The 24,625-nt window shown below is 41.1% G+C and overlaps 2 protein-coding genes across 21 annotated transcripts in view; one reads left to right on the top strand and one right to left on the bottom strand.

Annotated features, from left to right (window-relative positions):
* The window catches only part of PPHLN1 (periphilin 1), a 72,340-nt gene extending 59,754 nt beyond the window's left edge, over window positions 1–12,586 (top strand). For 8 of the 17 annotated variants that reach the window (XM_084810693.1, XM_084810685.1, XM_084810692.1 and 5 more), the window contains one exon: window positions 4,800–5,773. In XM_084810693.1, the coding sequence (XP_084666819.1) occupies window positions 4,800–4,991 (192 nt within the window). In that variant the 3' untranslated portion in view covers window positions 4,992–5,773. Of the gene's footprint in view, window positions 1–4,799; window positions 5,774–11,743 lie in introns of those variants that run through there. The other 9 variants (XM_084810695.1, XM_084810694.1, XM_084810698.1 and 6 more) reach the window with 3 other exon arrangements.
* PRICKLE1 (prickle planar cell polarity protein 1) overlaps window positions 10,612–24,625 on the bottom strand; it is a 95,225-nt gene continuing 81,211 nt past the window's right edge. For all 4 annotated transcript variants that reach the window (XM_084810679.1, XM_084810680.1, XM_084810682.1 and 1 more), the window contains 7 exons: window positions 22,318–22,503; window positions 20,717–20,830; window positions 15,933–16,070; window positions 15,229–15,432; window positions 14,802–14,988; window positions 13,133–13,993; window positions 10,612–12,529 (listed from right to left, as the gene is read on the bottom strand). In XM_084810679.1, the coding sequence (XP_084666805.1) occupies window positions 11,697–12,529; window positions 13,133–13,993; window positions 14,802–14,988; window positions 15,229–15,432; window positions 15,933–16,070; window positions 20,717–20,830; window positions 22,318–22,437 (2,457 nt within the window). In that variant the 5' untranslated portion in view covers window positions 22,438–22,503 and the 3' untranslated portion in view covers window positions 10,612–11,696. The remainder of the gene's footprint in view (window positions 12,530–13,132; window positions 13,994–14,801; window positions 14,989–15,228; window positions 15,433–15,932; window positions 16,071–20,716; window positions 20,831–22,317; window positions 22,504–24,625) is intronic.

The raw sequence follows: 24,625 nt of genomic DNA, 5'->3' as shown, positions 1-24,625 counted from the left end.
GATAATTTCCTGGTTCATACTGAAAAGCTAGGGACTGACGTGCCCATAGAAATCAGTGGAGAGATCTAAGATTTTTATGTAGCCATGATTGAGTACCAGCGTGAAACACAGAATACTGCTTGGGATGAGGGGTTATGACAACCATAGTATTGTCTAGATATTAAAGCCCTTTTGCAGATTGAGCTGATGCTGACAGAATAGATAACAATGGATTGTTATTCATTGCTTGTATCTGTATGTTGCAGGTTGGGCTTAGTAACAGCACACCAAAACCTAGAAATGTCATTCACTGTTATGCCCATATTGCATGTTGGAAGGTAACTTATTATGACAGAGGTGGGGCTGATGCTTGTTTGGATTCCGAGTTAAAATCCCTCATATGTATCATATCACAGTAGAGGACAATCTACTTGAAGAGCTTCCTCTAACATTCTCCCAGGCCAAAACCAGCACTCAGTTGTATGCAGAAGCCTCATGTTCCATTGACTTGCATGCAGATTAGTTGCACTTTTAAATTTGCAAAAACGTAAAAATTAAAATTAAATGTTGCATATGAAATAAGTTCCATGTTAGAGATGGCAGTCCTGTTTGTGATGCTAACTGTAGTTTTTCCAGCCACCAGATCAAGTTATACACATGCACCAGGGACACACTGCAACATTGCTCACTTTTTCTTCAAATGTATAGTGTATTTCAGTGACTGCAAGTTGCTTAGAGCTATTTGTGCAGTTACCTGTATTCATGTAGGTGTTGAGAGTTGGACTGCCCGCTTATGACGCCAGTTAGTTTAATTTGTTCTTATCCTAAGGTAGAGATATATGGATTTTATAAAAATCCATTCTGTCTGCGTTTCACAGATTGTCAGGTGCCTTTCGTTCCACCATCCGCTCATGGATGAAATCGCATTTTTCCCATTGTCACAAATTTGCACTTGCGGAAATGCGCAGTGACCCCCAAAGTGCACAAATGACTCCAAAATACACACTTTCATGCTTTAGCCTGTGTGGGAAATGCACATTTTTGGCCAGTATTTTTTTTAATGTAGTTTTCTATGACTAAATTTGTGTAAAATTCCAGAAAGTAAAAAAACGGGTCTGCAAGTCCGCAGAATCCATTGACTCAGGAAGAGCTGGTCCGCTGCAGAATCTGTGGGTCGGGTTCATAGAAATCTGAACATACTTGATTCTGTTGTAGATTTCCCCAACATCCGTAACCTGACGTCACCTTCCATTTGACATGCAGTATTGTGTACTTCACTTATTTATTTGACCAAAGAAACCCAAGTGTAATACTAAATAGATGTACATTTACATACTTTCCAATTTTACATATTCAAAATTTTGTTTGCAGCTTCAGTGGTAAAGGGATGATATAGATGAGATGTGGGTCTGGAAATGGACAAGTGCTGTGTTGATGTCTGGAATCAGTAATGGACTAGGTGAGGGCCAATAAATGAACTCAATCCTGCCAGTGCAAAGTTTCTGTTGGTAGGTTTGTCTGTCCATGGAGATGGGGTTACATTCCTTCTAAAGGATCGGATTTGTAATCTGGATGCTGACAGATCCAGCAGCCTCCTCTCCATTGGCTCTGCTGTCCTCAATCACCCATGCCCACTCTTCTGCCCATGTCAGCTGAGCAGCACACTGTGTGTGTGTGTGTGCGCGTGTGAAATCTCAGGGAAGAGGGGTGAAATCACAGAAGAGGGAAGATTTAAACCTCCCTCTCTCACAATCTGCTGCTCAGCTGATTGGCAGGAAACAGCATGTAAAAGGGTTGGGCTACAGATAGTGTTTAACTTTATCTACAGTCCAGCCCCCTTTTCCATACACTGCCCTTCTGCAACCCCACTTAGATCTTCCTTTACTTTGGCTTCCTCATCTGCAAGAGAGCTGCAAGAGTAGAAATTTAATCTTTAATGCATTTATATCCTGCCTTCTAAGGTAAAACCTTGCTAAGGCAACTGATAATTCAATAAAATACTTATTGGACAGCAAAGCTTTAAAACAAAACTCAATAAATTCACTACTAAAAGAGCAATTAAACCATGAAGCCAGCATAAAACCATCCATGAGACATACACTTCTCAGGGATGGGAGTTCCAAAGATGTGGGGCCATCACTGAAAAAGACATATCCCTCACACTTACCAATCTGATTGTTCTTAATGGTGGGCCAGAGTACAGGGTCTCCAAGGTCAGTACTTGGGCCCATGCTGCTTCAATTTGGGTGCAGTCCTAAGTAGTCCTAAAAAGTTTAGGGCATTAAAGGTCAAAGCCAACACTTTAAACTAAGCTCAGAGAATTGGGAAACTAGTGCAGCTGGCACAGAATTGGTGACACAGGATCCAAACACCTGGTCACAACAAGCATTCTGGCCAGTTTCACTCTGTGCCAGCTGAAGTTCCTGAACTGTCTTTAACAGCAACCTCACTTAGAGAGCATTACAGTAAATTAGTCTGGATGTAATCAGACCATTTGTAACTGAAGCCAGGTCTGGTTTCTTCAGATAGCGTTACAACTAGGAGGGAGGATATGGGGCCAAGTGGGGAGCCTGAGGGTCCCAATTAGTGTGGTTACGGGTGTTAGGAGAGAGGGCTAGCCACGTTAGAGAAACACGGCCCAGACAGTTAACGGCACCTGCAGGTTTGGAGGTTTATTATGTATTTATTGCATTTCTATACTGCCCAATAGCCTAAGCTCTCTGGCGGTTCACAACCATTAAAACTATATCAGCTTGCCCTCAGGTCTCCAGATGCTGGTCTTAAAAGCCACATCGGTTCAAAATAAGACCTCCCTCATGCATGACCTAATAGTGGATGAGGTGGACAATCTGGCATGTATAACCAAGACCTAGGTGGGTGAGCAGGGCGGAGTTAGTCTCTCCCAGCTGTGAGCACCGGCATACTTGATTCAGCATCATGGTAGACTTGAGAACTGGGGAGGGGGGATTGCTGTGATCTGTAAGAACTCCATCGTCCTCTGCAGGCTCCCTGTCCATCTGACTACTGATCTGGAGTGTTTGCACCTTGTGTTGGGTCAGTGAGACAGCAGACCACCCACCCTTCTGCTCAACAGACTCCCTATCTGAGCTGACAGAGGTGGTCTTGGGTGTGCTTTTGAGGTCCCCCAGGCTGTTGGAGTCCCCCTCCACATCCATGCTGAGGGCACCTTGTCTGGGGCAGGTCAGGATTTCATAGTCTCCATGACAACCATGGGACTGTCCCAACGTGTCATCAGCCCAACACATGTAGCGGGGCATATCTCAACTGGACATAGAGCTGGTGGTCTGAAGGTGGGGGACTTTGAACTTGTCCCTTTGACATGGTCAGATCATTGCTGCTGAGGTTTAGACTTACAGCAGCTTTTCCCCTCTGCAAGGGTGAGGACCTATTAAAATGGTCTGCCCCCAGAGACTAATGGATCTAGATGGGTTCTAGAGGGCTCTAGGGAGTTTTCTGGCTGATATGGCTGGGTCTCCTGTCAATGGAGGATGGGTGATTTTTCTGACTGATGTTCATCCTGTTCTGGATAGGGTTGCACTCCCCCTGAAGGAGCAGTTCATAGCTTGGGGGTTTCCTTGAGCCACCTTTGTCATTTGAGGCTCAGGTGGCCTCAGTGGCACGGAATGCCTTCTACCAACTTTGTTTGGTGGCCTCGCTGTGCTCCTATCTGGATAGAGCTGGCTTCGGTTGTCTGTACCCTGGAAACCTCAAAGTTAGATTACTGTAATGCACTCTACATGGGGCTGCTTTTGAAGACGGTTCAGAAGCTGTAGCTTGTGCAAAATATGGTGGCCAGATTGATAACAGGGACAAGGTCCGGACATACAAGGCCGACTCTGGCCCATTTGCACTGGCTGCCTGTATGTTTCGGAGCCCAATTCAAGGTGCAGGTTTTAACCTACAAAGCTTTACATGGGTCAGGACCATGCTACCTGACAGAATGCCTGTCCCTACATGAATCTACCCATACACTACGTTCAGGATCTAAGGTCCTCCTCCCCAAAAGGCAGCAACAATGGAGGGTCTTCTCAGTGGTGGCCCCCCAATTGTGGAATGATCTCCCTGATGAGGCCCACCTGCTGCCAACAGTGTTATTTTTTTGACCTCAGGTTACAACCTTTCTCGTCACTTGGGCATTTTGCAGTGTATGATGGGTTTTTAATCAGGTCCTGGATTTCTCTTATGGTTAGGAACAGAGGAAGCAGCTTTATACTGAGTCAGACCATTGGTCCATCTTACCCAGTATTGTCAACACTGACTGGCAGCATCTCTCCAGGGTTTCAGGTGGGAGTTTTTCCCAGCCCTGCCTGGAGATGCTGTGGATTACACCTGGGACCTTCTGCATGCAAAGCAGGGCTCTACCCACTGAGCTATGGCCCCTCCCTGAGCCATGGTTGATGCTTTAAAATTGTTTTTATATGTTCCCTCTGTGTGTGCTCTCCGATTGTATGTTTTTACGTAAATGGTTTTACATTTGGTAAATGTAAAGCACACTCCTAGCCACTAAAGCCACGTGCACCTCCACAGATAGCTCCAAAACCACCAGAGATGTCTGCATGCTGATGACCTCAGCCAAAACCTCTGTGGGGAAACTCCCAACCCTTACTTCCATCTTCAGGGAAGGAGGTGCAGATTGACATCAGCTAATCCTTGGAAACGGAGATACTGAAGTTGTGTATTATTTGAGGAAGTCTATAGTTCAAGTTAGCCTGTCACCTTTTAGTTTATTGCAGTTTGGAATGGAGCATACATGAACACTGCTATATTTCATTTCATGAACTTTTAAAAATCATTTCTAGGTCTACAAACAGGACTGTGAAACCTTCGGTGCTGTAGTGAAGATGCTGATTGAAAAAGACCCTTCATTAGAAAAACCCATTCAATTTTCCTTGAGACAAAACTTACATGAGATTGGCGAGAGATGTGTTGAAGAACTTAAACATTTCATTGCAGAATATGATACTGCAAGTCAAGAATTTGAAGAATCCTAAGATCAAGTCTGGATTGTTCATATGTAAATACTACCTGTTTAAAAGTGATGGATGCTACTGTTTTCCCTTCAACATCTGTACATCCTACAACAGAATTTCTCTCTTCATAATAAATGCAGAACTTTTAATAATATGGCTGTTCCTCTGGCAAGGTAATTATTTCACTATTCATTTAATAGTAGAATTCTTGAAAAAAACAAAGTGTTCTTGAGGCACTGTTGTGGACTCTTTCGAATCTCAGTGCAGATATGTACATTCCATTTGACCTTATATTGGAAAATGTCATATTGAATATAGTTCAGTAGATATGGTGTTGCGTATCCTTGAAAATATTTAACAAAATGCCCTAATTATTAAAACAGGCTACTTATCTGAATACAAGTGGCTGTTTTTTTTAATTTTATTAATACTGGCTGAGGGAATGTATATACAGTAGTAATTGCAACTGTATTTATATATATTTACATGTGTTATCTTTAGATAGGGTAGCCATTTGAAGTTTCACTGTAATTTTGAGTAAACAGTTTGAAAACTGCCACTAAGCTAGTTGTTTTAATTTAGTGTTTTGTTTTTGTAAAACGGCCTGTAATTAAAATACTTCTAAATCAATTTGAGAATTTGCATTTTCTTGACACAGGTCTTGTACAGTTAATCTCTTGTATAAACAGTGTTCACTTTTAGTATATTTTTAAACCTAGAAGCAAATTGAAGAAAACGTTCACTGTTCTTCTTCTGGAGTGTCCATTTGTTTTCAGTATATTAAAGGATGTTCCTACAATTTTTATAAATGGATCCATTTAACAGCACACCTATTTTCTAAGCAGTGTGAGAACTACACAACTTATATTCTACAAACATTATACTGGTTCAGATAGGTTTGATTTTTTCCATGATTATTAGCTATTCCCCATGCACTGCATGTCTGCCTCCCCTTATAGATTAAATTGGGGATAGTAGACTGTGTGAACTAATGTTGTAGTTCAGTGGCTGAGCTTGGTTCAATTTTACCTAAATCATAGCATCTGCAAAATAGGGATAATTGACCTACTTTAAAAGAATTCTCCCCAGAATTATAACAACATGACATTTTCAACACCCTAAAATCTATATTCATCTTTCAATTTTCTAAACATATCCATCACTTACAAAGCAAACATGAGATGTACTCTTAGCGATAGGGAAATCCTGCTAAGTTTATGTTCAAGCAATTCACATTTGTGAATGGCACCACATTATTTCCAGGCAGACTTACAAAGAACCCCAAAACAGTGTCTCCAAACTGGATGGATAGACAGCAAAATGCAATAAGGTTCAGTATAGGTGGCTGGAAATTACAGTAACACTACATGTACTGATGGAACCTGAGCTGGTACTTTGAGTCACGATGGACAGGGTCAACAGAAATGAATTCACTGACCTGGTTCGGATGTAGTGACAGCTCAGAGTATGGTTGTCATTGAATGGAGGGCTGTTGTTGAATCATTGTCATTACAATGAACCCATGTGTTCTCTTCCTGGGTTGTTTGTGATTAACAACTAGGGATGTACTAAAGTCACTTACCTTTTCGCAGCTTGGCTTCGCGGTGGGGGGGGAGGCGCTTCGCTTCTCCCCCCGAAGTTCAGGCGAGGGGGGGAAGGCGCCCCGCCTCGCCCGGCCAAAATTCAGGCCAGGGAGAAGCGCCCCGTCTCCCCGGCCGCGAAACAAAAAGTGGGGGGGAAAAAACGTGATAGGCTACGTTAATCGTTACGTAGCCTATCACGGCTAGATTTCCAAAGTCAGCCGTGATAGGCTACGATAATCGTCACGTAGCCTATCACGGATGACTTTGGAAAAAAAAACGCGTACGCAAATGGCGGCGGCCCATGGGCCGCCGCCATTTGCGTACGCGCTTCCCCCCCCCCAAAGTCACCCGTGATAGGCTACGTGACGATTTACGTAGCCTATCACGGCTGACTTTGGAAATCTAGCCGTGATAGGCTACGTAAATCGTCACGTAGCCTATCACGGGTGTGTGTGTGCTTTTTTTTACTTACTTTTTTATTTTGTAATGGCGGCGGCGGCAGCCGGTCAGGAGACCGGCCGCTGCCCCCACCCCCCATGAAACGTCGCCGAACCGCCGCCGGGAGGGACATTCGCTGAAGGTAAGTCCCATCCCCGGGGGGGGGGGGGCGGCAGAGAATCTCCCTAACACTTTCGGGGGGCCGAATGCCTCGGCGCTCGGCCTCCCGAAGATTCGGGGAGAAATTCTCCGCCATCCCTATTAACAACCCATAGTGTAGGATTCACGCATAACAACAACCCATGATTCAACAACCTATACTCTGGGTGGTTGTTACGTGCAAAGCAGGCCATTGTTACACCTGTGAAAGACAAATTTCATCCTAGGGAAGGGACTGAAAACAACACCGTCATGTCTTTATCGAAAGTATAGTGCAGTTGGATTTGGCCCATCTCAAAAAGGATACTATATAGAGGTAGAGAAAGGCATCTTTTTCAATTACCCTATTAGTCCATGTTTTTGAACAACAAAGGAGACATGTTCCCCATGTCTACCGCAGAAATAGAGACATGAAGTCTGGGGGAAAACACAGAAAAATTTGGAAAAACTCAATTTCTCCCCAGAAAAATTGAACAGGTTTGGATTGTGAAATATTTTCTTTTAGAATGGTGAATAAAATATTTAAGACACGGTGTTAACATATTGTTACTCAGCCTTTCCTCCCCACAAATGATTACTAAAAACCATGTAATAAGAAAACTTTTATAGAAAGACCAGAGATGCAACATTTCTGGAAATAATGAAGACATGGGGGAAATGTTTTTTAACCCTCTTTGTAATATTCCCAGCATAGTTATTTCTTCCATTCCATATTAAAATTATTCATCTAATGTATCTTTTACTGATAGACATTTAAAGATGCTCCAAGTCATGCTCAGTTTCCCATAACATAATATGGAAGAAAATGTGCAAAACTGACAGTTGGGGTTTTCTTTTAAAGTTTCTAGGCTTGCTCTGGTTAGAGGCTGTAGCAATCAATTAATGTAGTTCTAAAACCCACATGTGAAACCCCCCCCCACACACACTGTTGGTTATCCTGCCACTGCCACCAGCTGCAACACAGCAGCATGTGGGTTACCACACATACAGTTTTTTTAAAAATTAAGTTTTTTAAAATTATAATTAATAAAAAATTAAATTAAAAAATTAAAAAATACATTTTAATGCCTGTGTCTACAGAATTCGCTACCACAGTTTTTAATAAAGTTCTCAATTGGACCCCATCACTAGGGAATGCTGCCTCAGCTTTTAGCTGCTACTACTAGAATAAACTCTCCGAACCTAAAAGAAACTCGGTAGCCTGCTTCGTTTGGCATACACATGGAATTGACACTACTACTAGAGACAAACTTTCAAAATGAACAAAAAATAAGAAATTATTTACAAAAGTGAATAAAATGTAATTCTTGCAGATTGTGTAAAGGTTCTTAAATATGGCTGTTTACCATTCCTAAACTGAGTCTTTTCCAGCTAAATAAAATCTCAATAGCTTTTCCTTCAGACCAGATTTCCCTAAACTCCACCCCACAAATGGGAATAGGCTTAGGCATTTCCCTACACTTCCTTACAAACAGGAACAGATGTTGTACAACTGTCTTCCTCTGCCTCCAATTCTTCCTGCTTCTAGGAATATCCAGATGTTTCAGGGACTACTTACTGAAGTTCCCCCTGGTCAGACATAAAATAGGACCTAAAGTGTATTATGTATAACTTGCTTGGATCATAATATCATATTTGCTGTATTAAATTTAAAAGTAGAGTTGATTGGGACAGCAATTACAAATTTACTGAGTTTACTTTTAAAAGTGTTTAATTTCAATATAATTTATGTTCCTAAAACAGCCTTTCCCAAACTCGTGCCCTCCAGGTGTTTTGGACTATAACACCTAGCATTCTTGACCATTGGCCATACTGCCTGGGGATGATGGGAGCTGAAGTCCAAAACATCTAGAAGGCACCAGGTTGGGAGAAGCTGTCCTAAAGCAAGAAAGTGATTTTAAATCTTTAAGGAGCACTAAAAAAAAAAAAGTATTGCTTCTTTTTCAATTTCCCCCCAAAATTCCTGTTTTTTCTGAAAGAAACATTTCCCTGTGGCTTTAAATTTTCTGGAAATTTTGCATCTCTCTGCAGAAATAGGGTTTCATAACTTTATGGGTAAAATTTTTAACTTTTCTGGGTGTATAGTTCAATAGCTCTCAGATTCTGCTAGTTAGACAACTTCCAATATTTCACTGCTGTCATAAGTTACCTTTTCAAAAAGGGTATCCTTTGCGTTGGGGCAAGAGGGGGACGGAAGACACCACCCACTCAGTGTTAATTTTAAAACCTGGTATTAGAGTTCAGCTTAATGTCTTATCCAGTGATGATATCCAATATTATAATATGATGTGTGTTGTTGGATTTGTATGTATCAGTTCTGTTGTGTATTTTACTTACACTGTTTCATTTTCTTGACCCATAAATAATTCCTTTAATGTTAAGAACCATAGCTTAAACAGTATTTACATAGCTCTACCATGCAAACAGAGCTTTACTGTCAAAAATTAAACATTTCACTACTATAAACTGATGAACATTTAACAAACCCCCTGTCTGAATCAAGCTGATGTTATCCCCTCAAATAAAACTAGTCTTGTATTTTAAACAAATGCCTTGCAATTCAGGGATATAAAAATAGTCTGTTAAATCTTAACTTTACAATATGTACATTATTTGCACTGTTAAGTTATGAACACAGTTTTGGCTATGAAATACTACATTATAAATATTAATTGGCTGTAACTGTTGTTCATATACTACATTTGAAACTTGGGATAGTGTTTCAAATATACAGAATTCTCACTTATTTTCACAACAGTTTCTAATATAAGCAGATAGGCAATGCAATTAACTTCATGAGTAGAGGCTGGAGCTTACACCACATTTAAGTAGTTGTTTAGGGATGATGAAAAATTCATGTTAAATTGATTTTTGCTTGAGTGAGAATCAGACAAAAATCAACTGGAATAGTCAACTTGATTAACTGTAAATGCTTCATTTGTCCTGCATACAAGCAGAGCATTCTTGTTTGGCATCAAAATGGTTGGGCTATATCAGCCCTCCCCAATCTTCTATGTTTGGATTGCAACTTCCATCAGCCTCTGCCAGCATAGACAATTGTCAGATGCTGAGAGTTGCAGTCCAAACATCTGGAAGACACAATGTTGGGGAAATCTGGTCTACAATACAGATACAGGATGAACAATGCACAACATAACTGAGGCATTTGTCATGATTGCACAATGCAAAGCCATGCTTTAGTGCAGGGATAGGCAACTTGGCACCCTCCAGCTATTTTAGACAACCCTCATAAACTCTTACCATTGGCCATACTGGCTGGGGCTGAGAGGCTTAATCCAACAGCATCTGGAGAGCACCAGGTTGCCATCTCTGGTTTAGTACTATATACACAAGCAGGAGGGAGCCATCCCAAGCCTTGTGCATTCTCCACCCCCACCCCCCTCACATGGCTCTCAGGATGAGTGTGGAAATGTTGAGTTTCACTTTCCCTGAATTTTGACTTTTCGTGTGTGAACCAAGGACAGTGTTTTGACTCAGCAAAGTTTGTTATAAACAAGCCAGCTTCATAACCCAAGGTTTGAAGTTGGGCTGTGTGTGAACCAGGGATCATGGTTTATAACAAACTCTGGTTAATGCAAAATAAATCAACTTCAAACCAAGTGTATCAGCTTTGTTTATAACACATTAATTAAGATACTACCCCTGGCTCATACACAACAAGCAGAGATTCTGAGAAAGTGAAAGGAAAAGCTGCTGCAGTCCTTCCCCCAATCACATGAGACAGGGAGGGAAAAGTGCACAAACCTGAGGCTCTGCTCAAGCTTGTCCCAGTTTATGCAGTACTCTACCATTGTTTAGTGTTATGTGTAAACACAGCTGGTTCAAATTGGTGTATTTGAACTAGGCAACTTAAGTAGCGGGTGAGATACTCTAAACCATAAGATACTGACATTGGGCTAGTTTGCACCATCAAAATAAGCCACAGCAGCTTATTTAAATCACAGCACATGCCAGGTTTATTTCCATAATCACTGCTCTACAACAGCCCATGGATTATCAGAGGGTTGTTTCCCCCTCCAACAAGCCATGCCACCTGAGTTTGGAACACATGAGAAGCCGCAGCCAGCATGTGCTGTGATCTAAATAAGCCAGTGTGACTTAAATAAACCACAATGGCTTATTTTAATCATGCAACCCAGGTCATTTTAAGGTTTATTGTACTGAGCCTTTAAAAAAATAATTTGGCTACAGCAGGGGTGGGGAACTTGTGGCCCACTAGATGTTGTTGAGACTGCAAGTGCCATCAGCCCTAGGCATAGCTAATGGTGAGGGATCATGGGAGTTGGCCACCCTGAAATATCTTCAGTTGCTGACAGGGCCTCTTTAAAGCTGCATCAGCATTATTATAAACCTATTTTAAAGTTGCTGTTTTTGCACCCATCCTAAATCTGTTGATTATTAACTGCAGGCCCTTGACAGAGAACATGGACAAAGACTGCCCATGTTGTAGACTTTATTTAAAACATTTTTCTACATACGATGTGAAAAACAGTGTAGGCACAGAGTTCATACTTATTAGTAAAACTTAGGAAATTATACAGTTTTTGCCTTTGTGTGCTTTTCTCTTTTTAGATTTTGTTGTCCTCTGTCCAAATTGAGAACTGGGCAGTTCAGCACTTGGACTAGAAAGGACATCTCTATAGTAGGGATATCTCACTGATCTGGGCTGTGGAATGGGCTGTCCTAAGAAGTATCCTTCCTCTTCAGAATCAGATGATGATGAAGATGAACACCAAGAGTCTTCCTCCTCAAAGAATCTGAAAAACTGGTCTCTCTGGTTCTCCACTGCATAGTCAGAGGCAATATGAGTATACTGGCTATAGGAGTTTGGAGTGTATGCCCGAATTGCATGAGGGCTTTTATTCTGAATAAACTTGTCATAATCCTGAGTATAAAAATTAAGTCTCTCCTTTGGGGAAGGTTTTCTTTCTGCCACCAAGTGAAGTGCATTGTCAGATCGAGACTTTCTACTTCTCCTGTGGCGATGTTGATGTCTCTTCCCATGATCTTCAAACTGATAAACACGTCTGCGAGTCCTTTCGCTCATGGGAGGTTGACGAATGCCAAGACTCTCATAATTTCCATTATCAATAACATCATCTGAAAACTTGACTTGCTGAGGTCTAGTCTGCGATTTGGACCTTCTGAGTGCTGGCATGTGCATTGGCTTTTCTTCTGACAGTGTCTCAACTTGACATAATTCAGAGTTCAAACTTTTTAGAGACTCGGTGCTCCTATGAAGCATTGAGGAATTCAGAGTTCCCACGTTGCTCATTTTCTCACAATCCTCTACCTCCTGATAGGTTGGTAAGGAATACAAAGAAGGTCTTGGTTTGACTTCTCCATCAACAGAAGCACCTAAAACAAAAAATTGTAACGATGTATGTTTAATAAATAGCTGCCACCATCTTCCCCACTTATTTGCAAAATGGTTTATACATTTCCTCCATGGTTATGTTTTCAAAACATAATCGAAGCCTATATATTAGAAATCCATGTTTTGGTTATGAAGAACAGTGAAGAAAATGATTGACCAAAGTGACCTCATAGAACTGCAGGAAGAAATTTCAATTTTGCCTTCATATTTTTTTTCCTCTATCATTAACTCCAATAGGTGGGAATAACCATACACCCTTTACTCCCTTCTTCTCCATCAGACTTAACTGTATGCACAGAAATTCCTTCTGTTGCAGGAAGTAGCTTTACACAGTGTTCAATTGGCCAGTAAGGAAAAGAAGAAAAAATATGCATCTTAAGTTCCACTGACAGGTACATTTCAGCCATTGAGTGGGATGGTATCTGCACAGGAAGCACAAAAGCAAGTAAACCTTGCACAAATTTATTCATATATCCCCTGTAGAATACTGGTAAAAAGTAAATACACTAGCATGACAGACACCAGTAGACTAGACCACACAAATGCTTTACAAATAAACCACATTGAGCTCTTAGTCTTCTTACCTGTGATATTAGATAAAGCCAGGGAATCCATCGAGTCCCGAACACAATGCTCCTGTTGTTTCAGATTTGACAAACACTCCAATGAATCGTCATACCATTTCTTTTGGTCACGTTTGTATCTAGTTGTGCCATGTTCCATGTCTAGCTCTTGGATTTTCCTGCTGCTGCCAGGTCCTGGGTGGCTACCATATGCAGAATCGCCTAGGCCGTCTTGGGATTGTGCCCAATACATATCTGACTGGTACTTCTTACTTGCTAGACTTTGACTATTTTTCTTCAACTCAGACCTTCCTTTAACCATACTCTCACAAATCCACTGCTCATTTGATCTAACATCTACTTCCACTGGCTGCTGAAAGAGGCCTTTATCACCAAATTTTAGGAGCAGTTGGGTCATGTAGTCTTCATGTTCAGCCCACTCTTCTGGATCATCAGGCATTTCCTCTCCCCTTCCTTTCCAGAGGTCTTCATCAACAAAGCTTACTCCTTGCCTTGAAAGGCTTAAGTCATCCAGTTTCCGTGAAAGTGTATCATCAGCAGTGCTCGAAAGGCCAGGGAATTTGTAGTTCAACGCTGGGGACAGGAGAAGAGATTGCCTACACTGATCTGCTGACCTGCTGCTTTTCCCCATACGGACACTCCTTCTGGAGTCTCTTGAGCGGGCAGACTGGAAAGCAGAGTCTGAGGAGTCTGAGGCATGAACATCCTCTCCCAGACTGCATGATTTGGAACAATAAATCTGTCCTTGCTTGGGAAGGAATGGACAGCCAAGTAGGGAAACTTTGCAATGAGCACAAGAAAAGCATGTTTCTGTAGCATGCCAGTGTTGTCCATCATAAGTCATCTGAGCATGATCTACCCCTGTTAAGAAAAGGAGTATATAGTTTTTTTGTGCATATTTGATTGGTATTTTTATGCTCTTTGTTTCTTCTCTACTTTATATAAGATGCTGTAATATTTTGTCTTGTTTATATACGCTAGGCACAGCCCAACCAAAGTTAACCACAGCTGGACCATTTAGGTCATACTTGATGTCAAAAAATGCTGACCCCTTAAATATTAACAAATATGCTGTGACAAAGCTTTTTGTAGGACTAGAGCTACAAAAAGTGTTATGCCACAGCATATTTTTAGGGTTAACCTAAGCTGCCGATATACATGTACAGACACAACTGTGGAGCCAAAGGAAATACAAGCAAGAACTTTAAGTCTGAGCATGCACATATATCAGAGAAGAGCACAAAAGCAGTCACTTGGGTTAATCCTACCCTAACTAGCTGTGCTACGCTAATTTAGCAGCTTAAGTAATAAAGAAACCCAGAATTCCAATTAAATCCAAATGAAATATAATTAAATCTGCTGATACTAGTTCAGTATATACGTGAAAATACACACTTGAAGCCTTTTGTTAAAGTACTGTAATTTTGAGGTCAGCCGCAGAATGCTTTGAGTGACTGAAATGTTTTCCAACTGGCTTCTAAATGTTAACTTTAAAATATTAGGGAGACCTGGGAATTAGGCCCTGCAAGAAACCAAGATGCCAATGCTGCCCCCAAACAGGGCAATGCTATTCCAACCTTAATAACATCAGCCATTCAAGTTTAATCTTGAGCTTGTAGAGGATAGTCTGTAGTGTAAACATGTTTTCAGTGTTACGATGCAAACTTACCTATGTGTTCCCCACATGTCTCACAATATTCTGCATAAAGGGACTCGAAACAACCACAGCAGAATGGACGACCATCCTTCATAATATATCTCTGTCCTCCAAGGATGGTTTCACACTCAAGGCAACAAAAGTGTTTCATGTGCCAATGGCGACCTTCTGCTTCTGTGCATTCATCAGCAAAAATAATCTAGGGGGGAAAAACTCTTTAGACAAAGATTCCAAGCTGTACACAGTGCTAGCTACTGAATTAAATCTAACTATTTCTGCAAGGTACATTTCTTCCATTTACTAATGGAGTAGTTAATATGTGGAGAGTCATGTGAACCTTGGTTTTCAATTGTCTATGGGAAGTTAGTTGCTTAACTGAGCAAGGAACACAATGTTCATTTCTACGTCTGCCTTAAGTAGTGTGAGAATGCAAGATTACCTCATCGCATGCCGAACACCGTGGCTTCAGTAGTTCAGCATGGTGTCTACCACAATGAATTTTTCCATCTTGGTAGAAATAGATTAAGTCAACAAGAAGTTCGTTGCATGTAAAGCACACAAAACAGGAAGGATGCCAGCACACTCCAGGCCCAGCTCTTGAGGCAAATACTGCAACTTCACCTCCATTTATCTTTGTACCACACTGGAAAAAAAAAACAGCAAAGTTCAAAATAGTTTCCCATAGTATGAACATTAGTTTATCACAATTCTCTAGTAAAATCTTCATTATTCCCCCTGCTATAATCATAATCTATCAGTTTTCTCTAGTTCTTTATTTTTAAAATATTTACCTGCTCTTTGGGAAAGCATGGCTTTAGGTAACATAATCTGATGGGTTCAGTTTGACTACTTCCAAGTCTAACACAGTTGAGCATGCTTTTATACAGTGTTATTAAATTTGTGTTTTTCAAACTTAAAGCAGGGGTGGATTGTGGCCCTCCAGATGTTTTGGCCTACAACTCCCATGATCCCTTACCTTTGGCTATACTGAGTAAGACTGATGGGAGCTGTAGGCCAAAACATCTGGAGGGCCACACGTTGTTCACCCCTGCTTTCACTTTGGCTCTTATGGAATTTTAAATATCCATAGTTGAGCTTCAAAAGTTCTAAGGTTAAATTTCCTCTAGATAATAATAATGTTACCTGTTCACAAAGTGTATGCATTACTGCTCTAGGCAGTAATTTCACTGTGCCTCGTCCCAGTGCCTCCTTCTTTCGTTGTGAACTAAATATCTGAAGTTCTTTCTTCTCTTCTTCACTTAAAGATTGGCAGTATCTCACCTTCAGCAAAAGAAACAGATATCCACTTTAGGATCTCTGCTAGTTATATATGAAAGAAATAATGAATTTTTAAAAAACACACACACACACTCTTCCTTCCTAAGATTAAATCCAATGTCACTAGATATCTGCTAGTGCTACAGAACTTTTCCCCTCTCCACACCCTTGCAGCCTTCCTTTTTGCCTGAAAATCTGCTCCAGAGAGCTTCCCAACCCTTTAGAGCAGATTTTGTGGGTGCACATGGAGATCACCCCCTCTTGGTTCCACTGACAGAACTGTTTCCATCAGCAGAATTGCACCGCCTATTAACATGTATTTATTATTTATTAGCAATATTACTATATCATTTTTCATTTGCATTAATCCTGAAGTAGTTTACAACACCATTTAAAAAACAGAATACAATAAATACACAGTAGTACAGTAATTTGGCATATAAACTGCTTAAGAATTTTTTCCTAATATCAAGCAGTATACAAATATTATTAATAATAAATATTGGAGATTGATCCAAAGACAGCTCATGGCTGAGGGAAAGCCAAAGTAAAAAGATACATTTTCAATAAACCTCTAAAACATGTCAGTGTGGAGGCCTGATAAACTATAGTGGGTAGATCATTCAATGAGGCAGGTACCATTTGGGGAGAAGGCCTGTCACTCCCAAACTGAAATCTGTAAGCCATGGCACACACAACAGGGCTTCTCCTGGATATTGTAGTAGCCTGGCAGGCTGGTATAGTGGTCTGGTCCTGAGTTGCATAGGGCTTTGTACACAAATACAGACACCTTAAACCTAGCTCAATAGCAGACTGGCAACCAGTGTAGATATAGATGTAATATGTATGCAGAAAGCACCCCAGTCAGTAACACAGCCACTGCATTCTGCACTAGCTGCAGGTTTTGAACTAGCCTTAAGGGCAGCCCTGCATACAGCGCATTATAGTAATCCAATCACAGTGGCCAAGCTATCCCAGACCAGGAACAGGCATAGATGGTGTACCAGCCTAAGTTGGTAGTAGGCGTTCCTAGTCAAGGAGATCTCTTGGGCCTCCAATGACAGAGATGGATCCAACAGCAATCCCAAACTGCAAAACTGTTCCTTCAGGAGGAGTGGAAGCCTGTCCAGAGCTGGTAACTCTCAAGTTCCTAGGCATCACTCATCTGCAGTGCCTCCATCTTCAGCTTCAGATTATTGGCCCTCATCCAGTCCACCACTGTGTTCAAGCACCGAGCTAGGCTTAGCATGGCTTCTTCAGATTCAGATGTAACAGAGAAATAGAGCTTGGTGTCATCAGCATACTACTGGCATCTCACTCCATTTGCCTAATGACTGCACCCACAGTGGGGTCATATAGAAATTAAATAGCATGGGAGACAAGATGGTACCTTGAGGCACCCTACACCAAGACTGGCAGATGACCAACATACAGTCTGTCAATGCTATTTTCTGGATCCTGCCCTCTACATAAAAGTGGTACCACTGTAAAATTGTGCCCATGATCCACAGAGTCAATCCAGGAGGATGCCATAATCAATTATATCAAAACCTGCTGAGAGATCAAGGAAGAGTAACATAGCCACATTCCCTCTGTCCCTCTCCTGATATAAGTCATCCATCAGGGTGACCAAGGCCAATTACATCCCATAACCAGGCTGGAACCCAGACTGGAATGGGTCTAGGCAAGTATCCTCCAAGAACATCTATAGTTGTGTCACCACCACCCTCTCAATTAGCTTGCCCAAAAGTGGGTATCCACCATTGTGAGACAGCTGTTATAAATCTACGGGTCCACAGAAGATTTTTTCAGGTGTGGTCATACCACTGTCCCCTTAAGGGCAGCAGGGGCCACCCATTCACACAATGATACATTCACCACTTCCTGGACCCACCCAGTGGAACCCTCGCAGCTAACTTGAATAAGCCATCATGGGCAAGGGTCAAGAAGCCATGGTAGGTCAAACTACTACAAGTATCCACATCCTCAGGCTGCAGAAGCTAAAGCTGATCCCACAAAACTGGGCAAAAATGGTGCACTAGATACCTCTACTGGTCATGTTACTGCAACAGCATTACAATCATTATGAATACAACCCTTAGTAACTAAAAGCTTGTATATATGACCCAAGTCAAAGAGGCAAAATGCATGGATAGGAAGAGAGCTGCAAAGACAGCCAGAGCTTTCCTCTGATGTTTTCCCCACCATTCAATGCTTTGTCTCTTGGCAATGGGAACCGCTAGAGAGAAGCAAAAAGAGCAACTGCAGGCACTCTTGAAGGATACTGATTATCTAGACCCATTCCAGTCTGGATTTCGATCAGGTTATGGGACTGAATCAGCCTGGGTCACCCTGATAGATGACCTTTATCGAGAGAGGAAGAGGGGGAGTGCAACCCTGTTAATTCTGCTCGATCTCTCATCAGCTTTTGATACCACTGACCATGGTATCCACCTGGATTGACTCCGTGGGATGGGTATCAGAGGCACTGTGCTACAGTGGTTCCAGTCCTACCTACAGTGCCTATTTCAGACAGTAACATTAGGTGACTTTTCCTCAACCCTTTGGCAATTGAGCTATGGGGATCTGCAGGGTACCATCTTGTCCCCAATGTTGCTTAATATCTATATGAAGCTGCTGGGAACGGTCATTAGGGGATATGAAGCTAAATGCTATCAGTATGCTGATGACATGCAGCTCTATCTCCCTGTGACATCTGAATCAGGAGAGGCTGTGCAAATCAGTGCCTAGACTCAGTAATGGGCTGGATGTGACTGAATCCTGAATCCTGGCAAGACAGAAGCCCTGTAGGTGAGTGGTTCCCGTATCTGGGAGATAGGTTCATTGCCTGTTCTATATGGGGTTGCACTCCCTCTGAAAGATCAGGTTCATAGTCTGGGGGTACTCCTAGATCCATCATTATCGCTGGAAGCCCAAGTAGCCACGGCGGCTTGGAATGCCTTTTACCAGCTTCAGCTGATTCACCAGCTACAACCTCTCCTGGACAGGGATAACTTGACCATGGTGGTACAGGCATTAGTAACCTCAAGACTGGATTACTGCAATACGCTCTATGTGGGGCTCCCCTTAAGGCTGGTGCAGAATGTAACAGCTCAGCTGTTGTAAGGAGCTGCCCCTTTTCAGCATGCAACTCCTTTGTTGGGTACTGCACTGACTGCCTATTTGCTATCAGGCCAGGTTTAAGGTACTAGTGCTCATGTACAAAGCCCTAAACAACTTGTTACCAGGATACCTCAGAGAGCGCCTGCTTCCTTACCAACCTGCCCAGTCACTGAGGTCATCAGAGGGTATGTTCCTGGTGGTTCCACATGGACCTATGGCCCGGTTGGAGTGCAAGAAAAGAGCCTTCAGTGTGGTGGCCCCATTCCTGTGGAACTTTGCAGGTCAGGCAGGCACCAACATTGTGCTCCTTTCAGCACCTCCTGAAGACATAGTTATTTCAAGAGGCCTTCCTTCAGTGACCAGCTGTGGTTTATTATTGAAATTTGTCTTTTTAAAATGTTTTAACTGTTTTAACCTGACGTTTCATTCTTTTATCTTGCTGTTCATTGCTCTGAGATCTTTTGATGTGGAGTGGTATATAAATATTGTAAGTAAGTAAGTAAGTAAGTAAGTAAGTAAGTAAGTAAATGTCACCGGCTATATATGCACATCTGCTCTCCCTACACTTTGCTTTTGGAGTTTATAACGTATGGGCAATTAATTTTAAAAGTTACTATCAGGATTAATACAATGTGTTTTAAGCAAGGTTCCTTCCACATTTTTTAAAAATACATTTGCATAATAGAGAACAGAAATAGAATAGATTATTCTCTCACAGTTTAAAGCCTGCTTAGGAATATTGCACCACTTTTGTAATTCTAAAGCAGCCTTCCCCATCCTGGTATCCTCCAGATGTGTTGGACTACAATTTCCATCAACCCCAGTCAATGGGGCCAATATTTTCCTAGACTGTGCTAGACAGTTAACACATTCAGACTTGCCGGATGGTGCAAGACCCAAACCTTGAAAGTAGTTCCTGCCTATAGCCCACCTTTACAAACTGGGTGGGCAACCTGCAGTCCTTGACCTAATTATAAAAGCCCTCTGCAAGCCATCAGTTAGGCAGACCTCTGGCAACAGGGATCTGTCTCTCCCCAGGCAGCCTACTGGGTGGGGAAAGAGACAGAAGGGGGCAAGAAAAAAGGGAGAGAGAGAGAAGGGGGTTCTTTAGGCATCAGCCTCATCCACCACCAGCATGTGGTCCCCAACAGATTATCCTCAAGGAATTCAGCAGGCCTCAAAAGTTTAAAATATTGAGATACAATAAACCACATAGCAAAAACAACCTGTACATTAAAAAACAGGTGTCCACAAGATTTTTAAAAAGTCTAATACACTTTAAATACCTGGGAAGACAAAAAGATGTTTGCCTGGTTACTAAAATAAAACAATGTTGGCACTAGGTGTGTCTCCCTTGGGAGGGCATTCCATAGGCATTCTCTGGTGGTCACCTCCTTCACCTCTAATAGAGATAGAATACCATTTGGGAATTACTGTCATAACTAGAGAAATCATGGGCTTTTTACATGCACAGTTTGTCCCTCTGCCCAGACTCAGGAGGACAGGAAAAGCTTTTCCATATCTACCTCATTATCATGGGGTGGTAGCTGATAGAGGAGCTGCTTAATTCGGTGTTTCTCTCCAGGGCTGTTAACATAAGGGACCTTCTCCTCCGACAGACAAGCAAAGTATAGCTGTACCTGGATTGGAGACCAGAAATACACATAATCACCCATGCACTCCCATGTAAGAATTCTTTATCTATGATCTTATCTTAGATTTTGTTTACAAAGCATAGGAGGATTCTCTACTTTATATCTTTGGCAGAGTTTGCATTCCTCTTGCTAAGAGGACCAGATGAGCCAACTCAGCAGAACTGGATTGCCTGAGATAGCTAGCACCCAGCTGTTGAATTGCTGTTGTGGAATGCAATTTACAGCAACAATTAGAGGTGTCATAAATTATGCACATCTAATTTCCACCCCCTTCAGGGATACTCAGCCAGTCTGTTAAAATTCCACATTTTCTTTCTGTGTTTTATCACACACTGGGTGAAGCTGTCCAGAAAACAACTGTTCTACCAAGAAGTCTGATTTGCTCTGACTTGTATAGACTAAAGAGGAAAATGTTTTGTAATCTCCTGCTGATTAAGTTCATTCTTTCCATGTGACTGTTGATAGGAACCTTTTGATTGTTGCATACAACTGTATTTCTCACCTTATGTAAGTAGAAATTCACTCAGAATTTGCCATTTTCAGTAGGACTCAACAAGAAAATTATGCTTCAGCTGGGAAGTTGTTTTTAGGCCAGCCTGTTACTGTTGTTCAAGTTATAATAGGATTACAAACAGGACAGTTATTTGTAAAGAAACTGACAAATCCCAGTACAAATCAAACTTATTTTGGTTTGTATTGGGATTTATTATTTTCCGGTTTCAGCAAGAGATTTATTATTTTCTGGTTCCAGCTTGCTTAGATACTGGCAAAAATGGTGCTTGAATTTTAATTGACACAACGGATGCTCCAGTTAGGAGCTTATTGTAATTAAACACATTGAAGGAAGGCTAAAGACAGAAAACAGCAACCCCAGAGAATGATTAAGAAGAAAACAGAAGACATTCACAAAATGCCACAGGTAAATTAGACAAAAGGTATTCACACAATATCACACACAATGAATTAATGCATCTTTGTAAACAGTTTTACAAATAAACCTGCCAAAAGAATCTTATTATTTATTTATATTATATGTACAATTATTTTTAGGCCACCTTTAAGGGTGAAGCCCTTAATTACTAGTACACCTAGAAAATGATATTTTCTATTGTGCTCTATACTAATGTTTGCTCAGATATTATTTTATGTTAATTAATGTACAGATTAACTATAAATAACATTATTAGTTTAATATTTAGGAGTTCCAAGTCTACTTATGTTTTTTAAAAAAAAAAACACCATGAAAACAGAATTATACATAACGTATTTGCCTAAATGGGCCAAATGACCTTATTTTTTGCTTTTTGGCCCATTGGCTATGGCTGTCACAAAAGAATGCAAAGAATCACAGATGTTAATTCCTGACCAATTACTTGTTGAAGAAAAAACAGTTAAGGTAATAGAGGTACAGAATTACTTGCTTTTAATAAACTTGTAGTAAGTATATGATGATTAATCATATCTGCCCTTACCTGTTCAGGTCTAAGACCTGGAGGGACCCAGGCATATTCTTCTAAGGCACATCCAGAGTCATCATCAGAAGCTGAACTTCGCTGGAAGCCAAGAGTAAGATTTCCAACTTTTGGATCCATTTTGAAAAGACACACGTCAGTGAGGTAGTGTCAGAATATTTAGTTGTAGTTCATGAATTAAGAGCTCTAAAAAAAGAGGTTCAAAAGTAAAATGTTACAATACAAAATATGATTGCTATTCTCAAATGATAGAGATGTCATACTCGCTCTGATGTATTATTTATATTATAGGACATGATAATAGTCGAAACACACAGCTGACTTTTTAACTTCCCATTTCTATTAATTTACAGCTTAAACATATGAAAGGGAACAAGATCTACATACTGAGCAACAGTACAATTGGAAAAAGGATATTTATATAATCTATATTATCATGAATACAGAAAAAAATAGAGAAGTATCAAGTGGTAACAAAATATTTAGCCTTTCTAGAATGTATGCCTTCTGTGTGCAAAAATGTAAATCAAGAAGCTATTTAGATAATACACTGGCCAAGTTCAAAGCACTTTACTTGGCTCGCTAAACCATAGGGTTGCATCCAGTGATGTCCCTCCCTTAGGTAATGGACATCACTGGCAGATTAAATTCCTCTTCTCTTCTACAGTCACCCGTGTGGCCCCCAAATCTGCTCTGAAAGGTTGGGGGACCCTCCAAAGCAGATTCAGAGGACATGAGGGGGCGCGGGGGGGGACTTCTGTTGCACAAGCCGATCTGTTTCTGTAACAATGAATTTAGACCATAATCTAACAAGCCATGAATATTCATTGGGACTACACACTACACTTGGTTCTCCCTTCACTAGGAACTCAAACAATGGTTTCAACATGGTTTAAGACCTTAGTCATTATGAAACCACAGTTAGTAAGCTGATAAAGAAAGTACAGTTTCCCATTTCAGACATAATGGGAACCTCTAGCTTAAACTAACCAGGATCGTCATGGAGGGAGATAGCAAGGAAGACACCAATGTGCATTCTCCAGGTGCTAAAATATGGTTTAGCTTAAGCTTACTCTCTTTAAACATAAGCGTTTACCTCTGTATGAAGGTTCAAAATATTAGTCCCTATGAGACAAGCCACTGATGAATGAAAAAAGGAAGTACTTATGTAAATTCTTATAAAAACATGATACTAAGTGCATGTATACACCAATTTCCATTGAGTTACTAATGAATTATAGCCGAATAAGATGTGGTATCAAAAGCCTGCAAAATCTGAAAAGTACTAGAGTGTGTGTGCATGTGTGTATAGTGTGTGTGTGTGTGTGTGTTTAAATAAGAAACAGAGAGACTGAAATTACATGTATGAATCCTCTCCCATGTAAGGCTATGCTAGAATCCTTTTACTTGACATACTGGCTGCCCATTAATCCTCCTGGGACTGGATCCAGGATCTGCCTTCCATGAAAATGAGGGTTCTGCTTGTGGAAGGGCCCTCCACATGATTTTTGGAGGCCACCATCCCCCAATAACATGGTTCACCCAGTTCAGCAGGGTCTCCTCTCTATCTGTGTCGCATTTTCAGGAGACCTGAGGGGCTGCTGTGGAGAAGAGAAGGCAGGAAGTCCACTTCCATCAACGCAGTTGATCCAGCATAAATCTGGATCAAACGCAAGGAATTTAACATGGAGAAACATTCAAATATGATACCTTCCCACTGGCATTCTTAACCTGCAAATTCTGCACTGTGATACCAAGTAACATAGCTGCAGGAGTGCCACCATGTCCATGTTCATGGTATGGTCCTAAGGCAATTATCATGTCACAACACATACCCTGGGGCTTTTTAGCAGTATCCATGCTGAAACCCACGTCCCCATGCAAAATACACTTTCGAGTTCATTGCTTCTTACAAACAAGTGACTAACCACAGGTTGTTGTGTTTTTTTAATAACCATGCTGAATTTCAGATACCGCTGAAATAGTTGTGCATATTTTCAGGAACTACTTCTAAAAAATGGTTGTCAAGTGCAGACGCTGAGTTATCTCCTCAAAACCAATTATCTTCTGCAAGATAAACCTCTAGTACAGAGGGTCATTTGTAAAAATGCTTTCAAAGTATGCCTCAATTTGAATTTGGTTTAACCCTATTAAATCAATCACTGCATGTTTCCCACGATGAACTGAACATTTTGGACTGTGAGTACAGGTCAAAACTAATACCAGACTAAATAGGTTGCCAAGACTAAATGTGGTCAATGTGTGTGCTATGAATATCCCCAAATTGTACTCTCACCTCGACCCCCTG

Source organism: Heloderma suspectum, chromosome 7 (assembly GCF_057233095.1).
Source record: "Heloderma suspectum isolate Gila_16-S chromosome 7, 16-S_ref, whole genome shotgun sequence".
Lineage (NCBI taxonomy): Eukaryota > Metazoa > Chordata > Lepidosauria > Squamata > Helodermatidae > Heloderma > Heloderma suspectum.
This window is presented reverse-complemented; position numbering and strand designations above follow the sequence as displayed.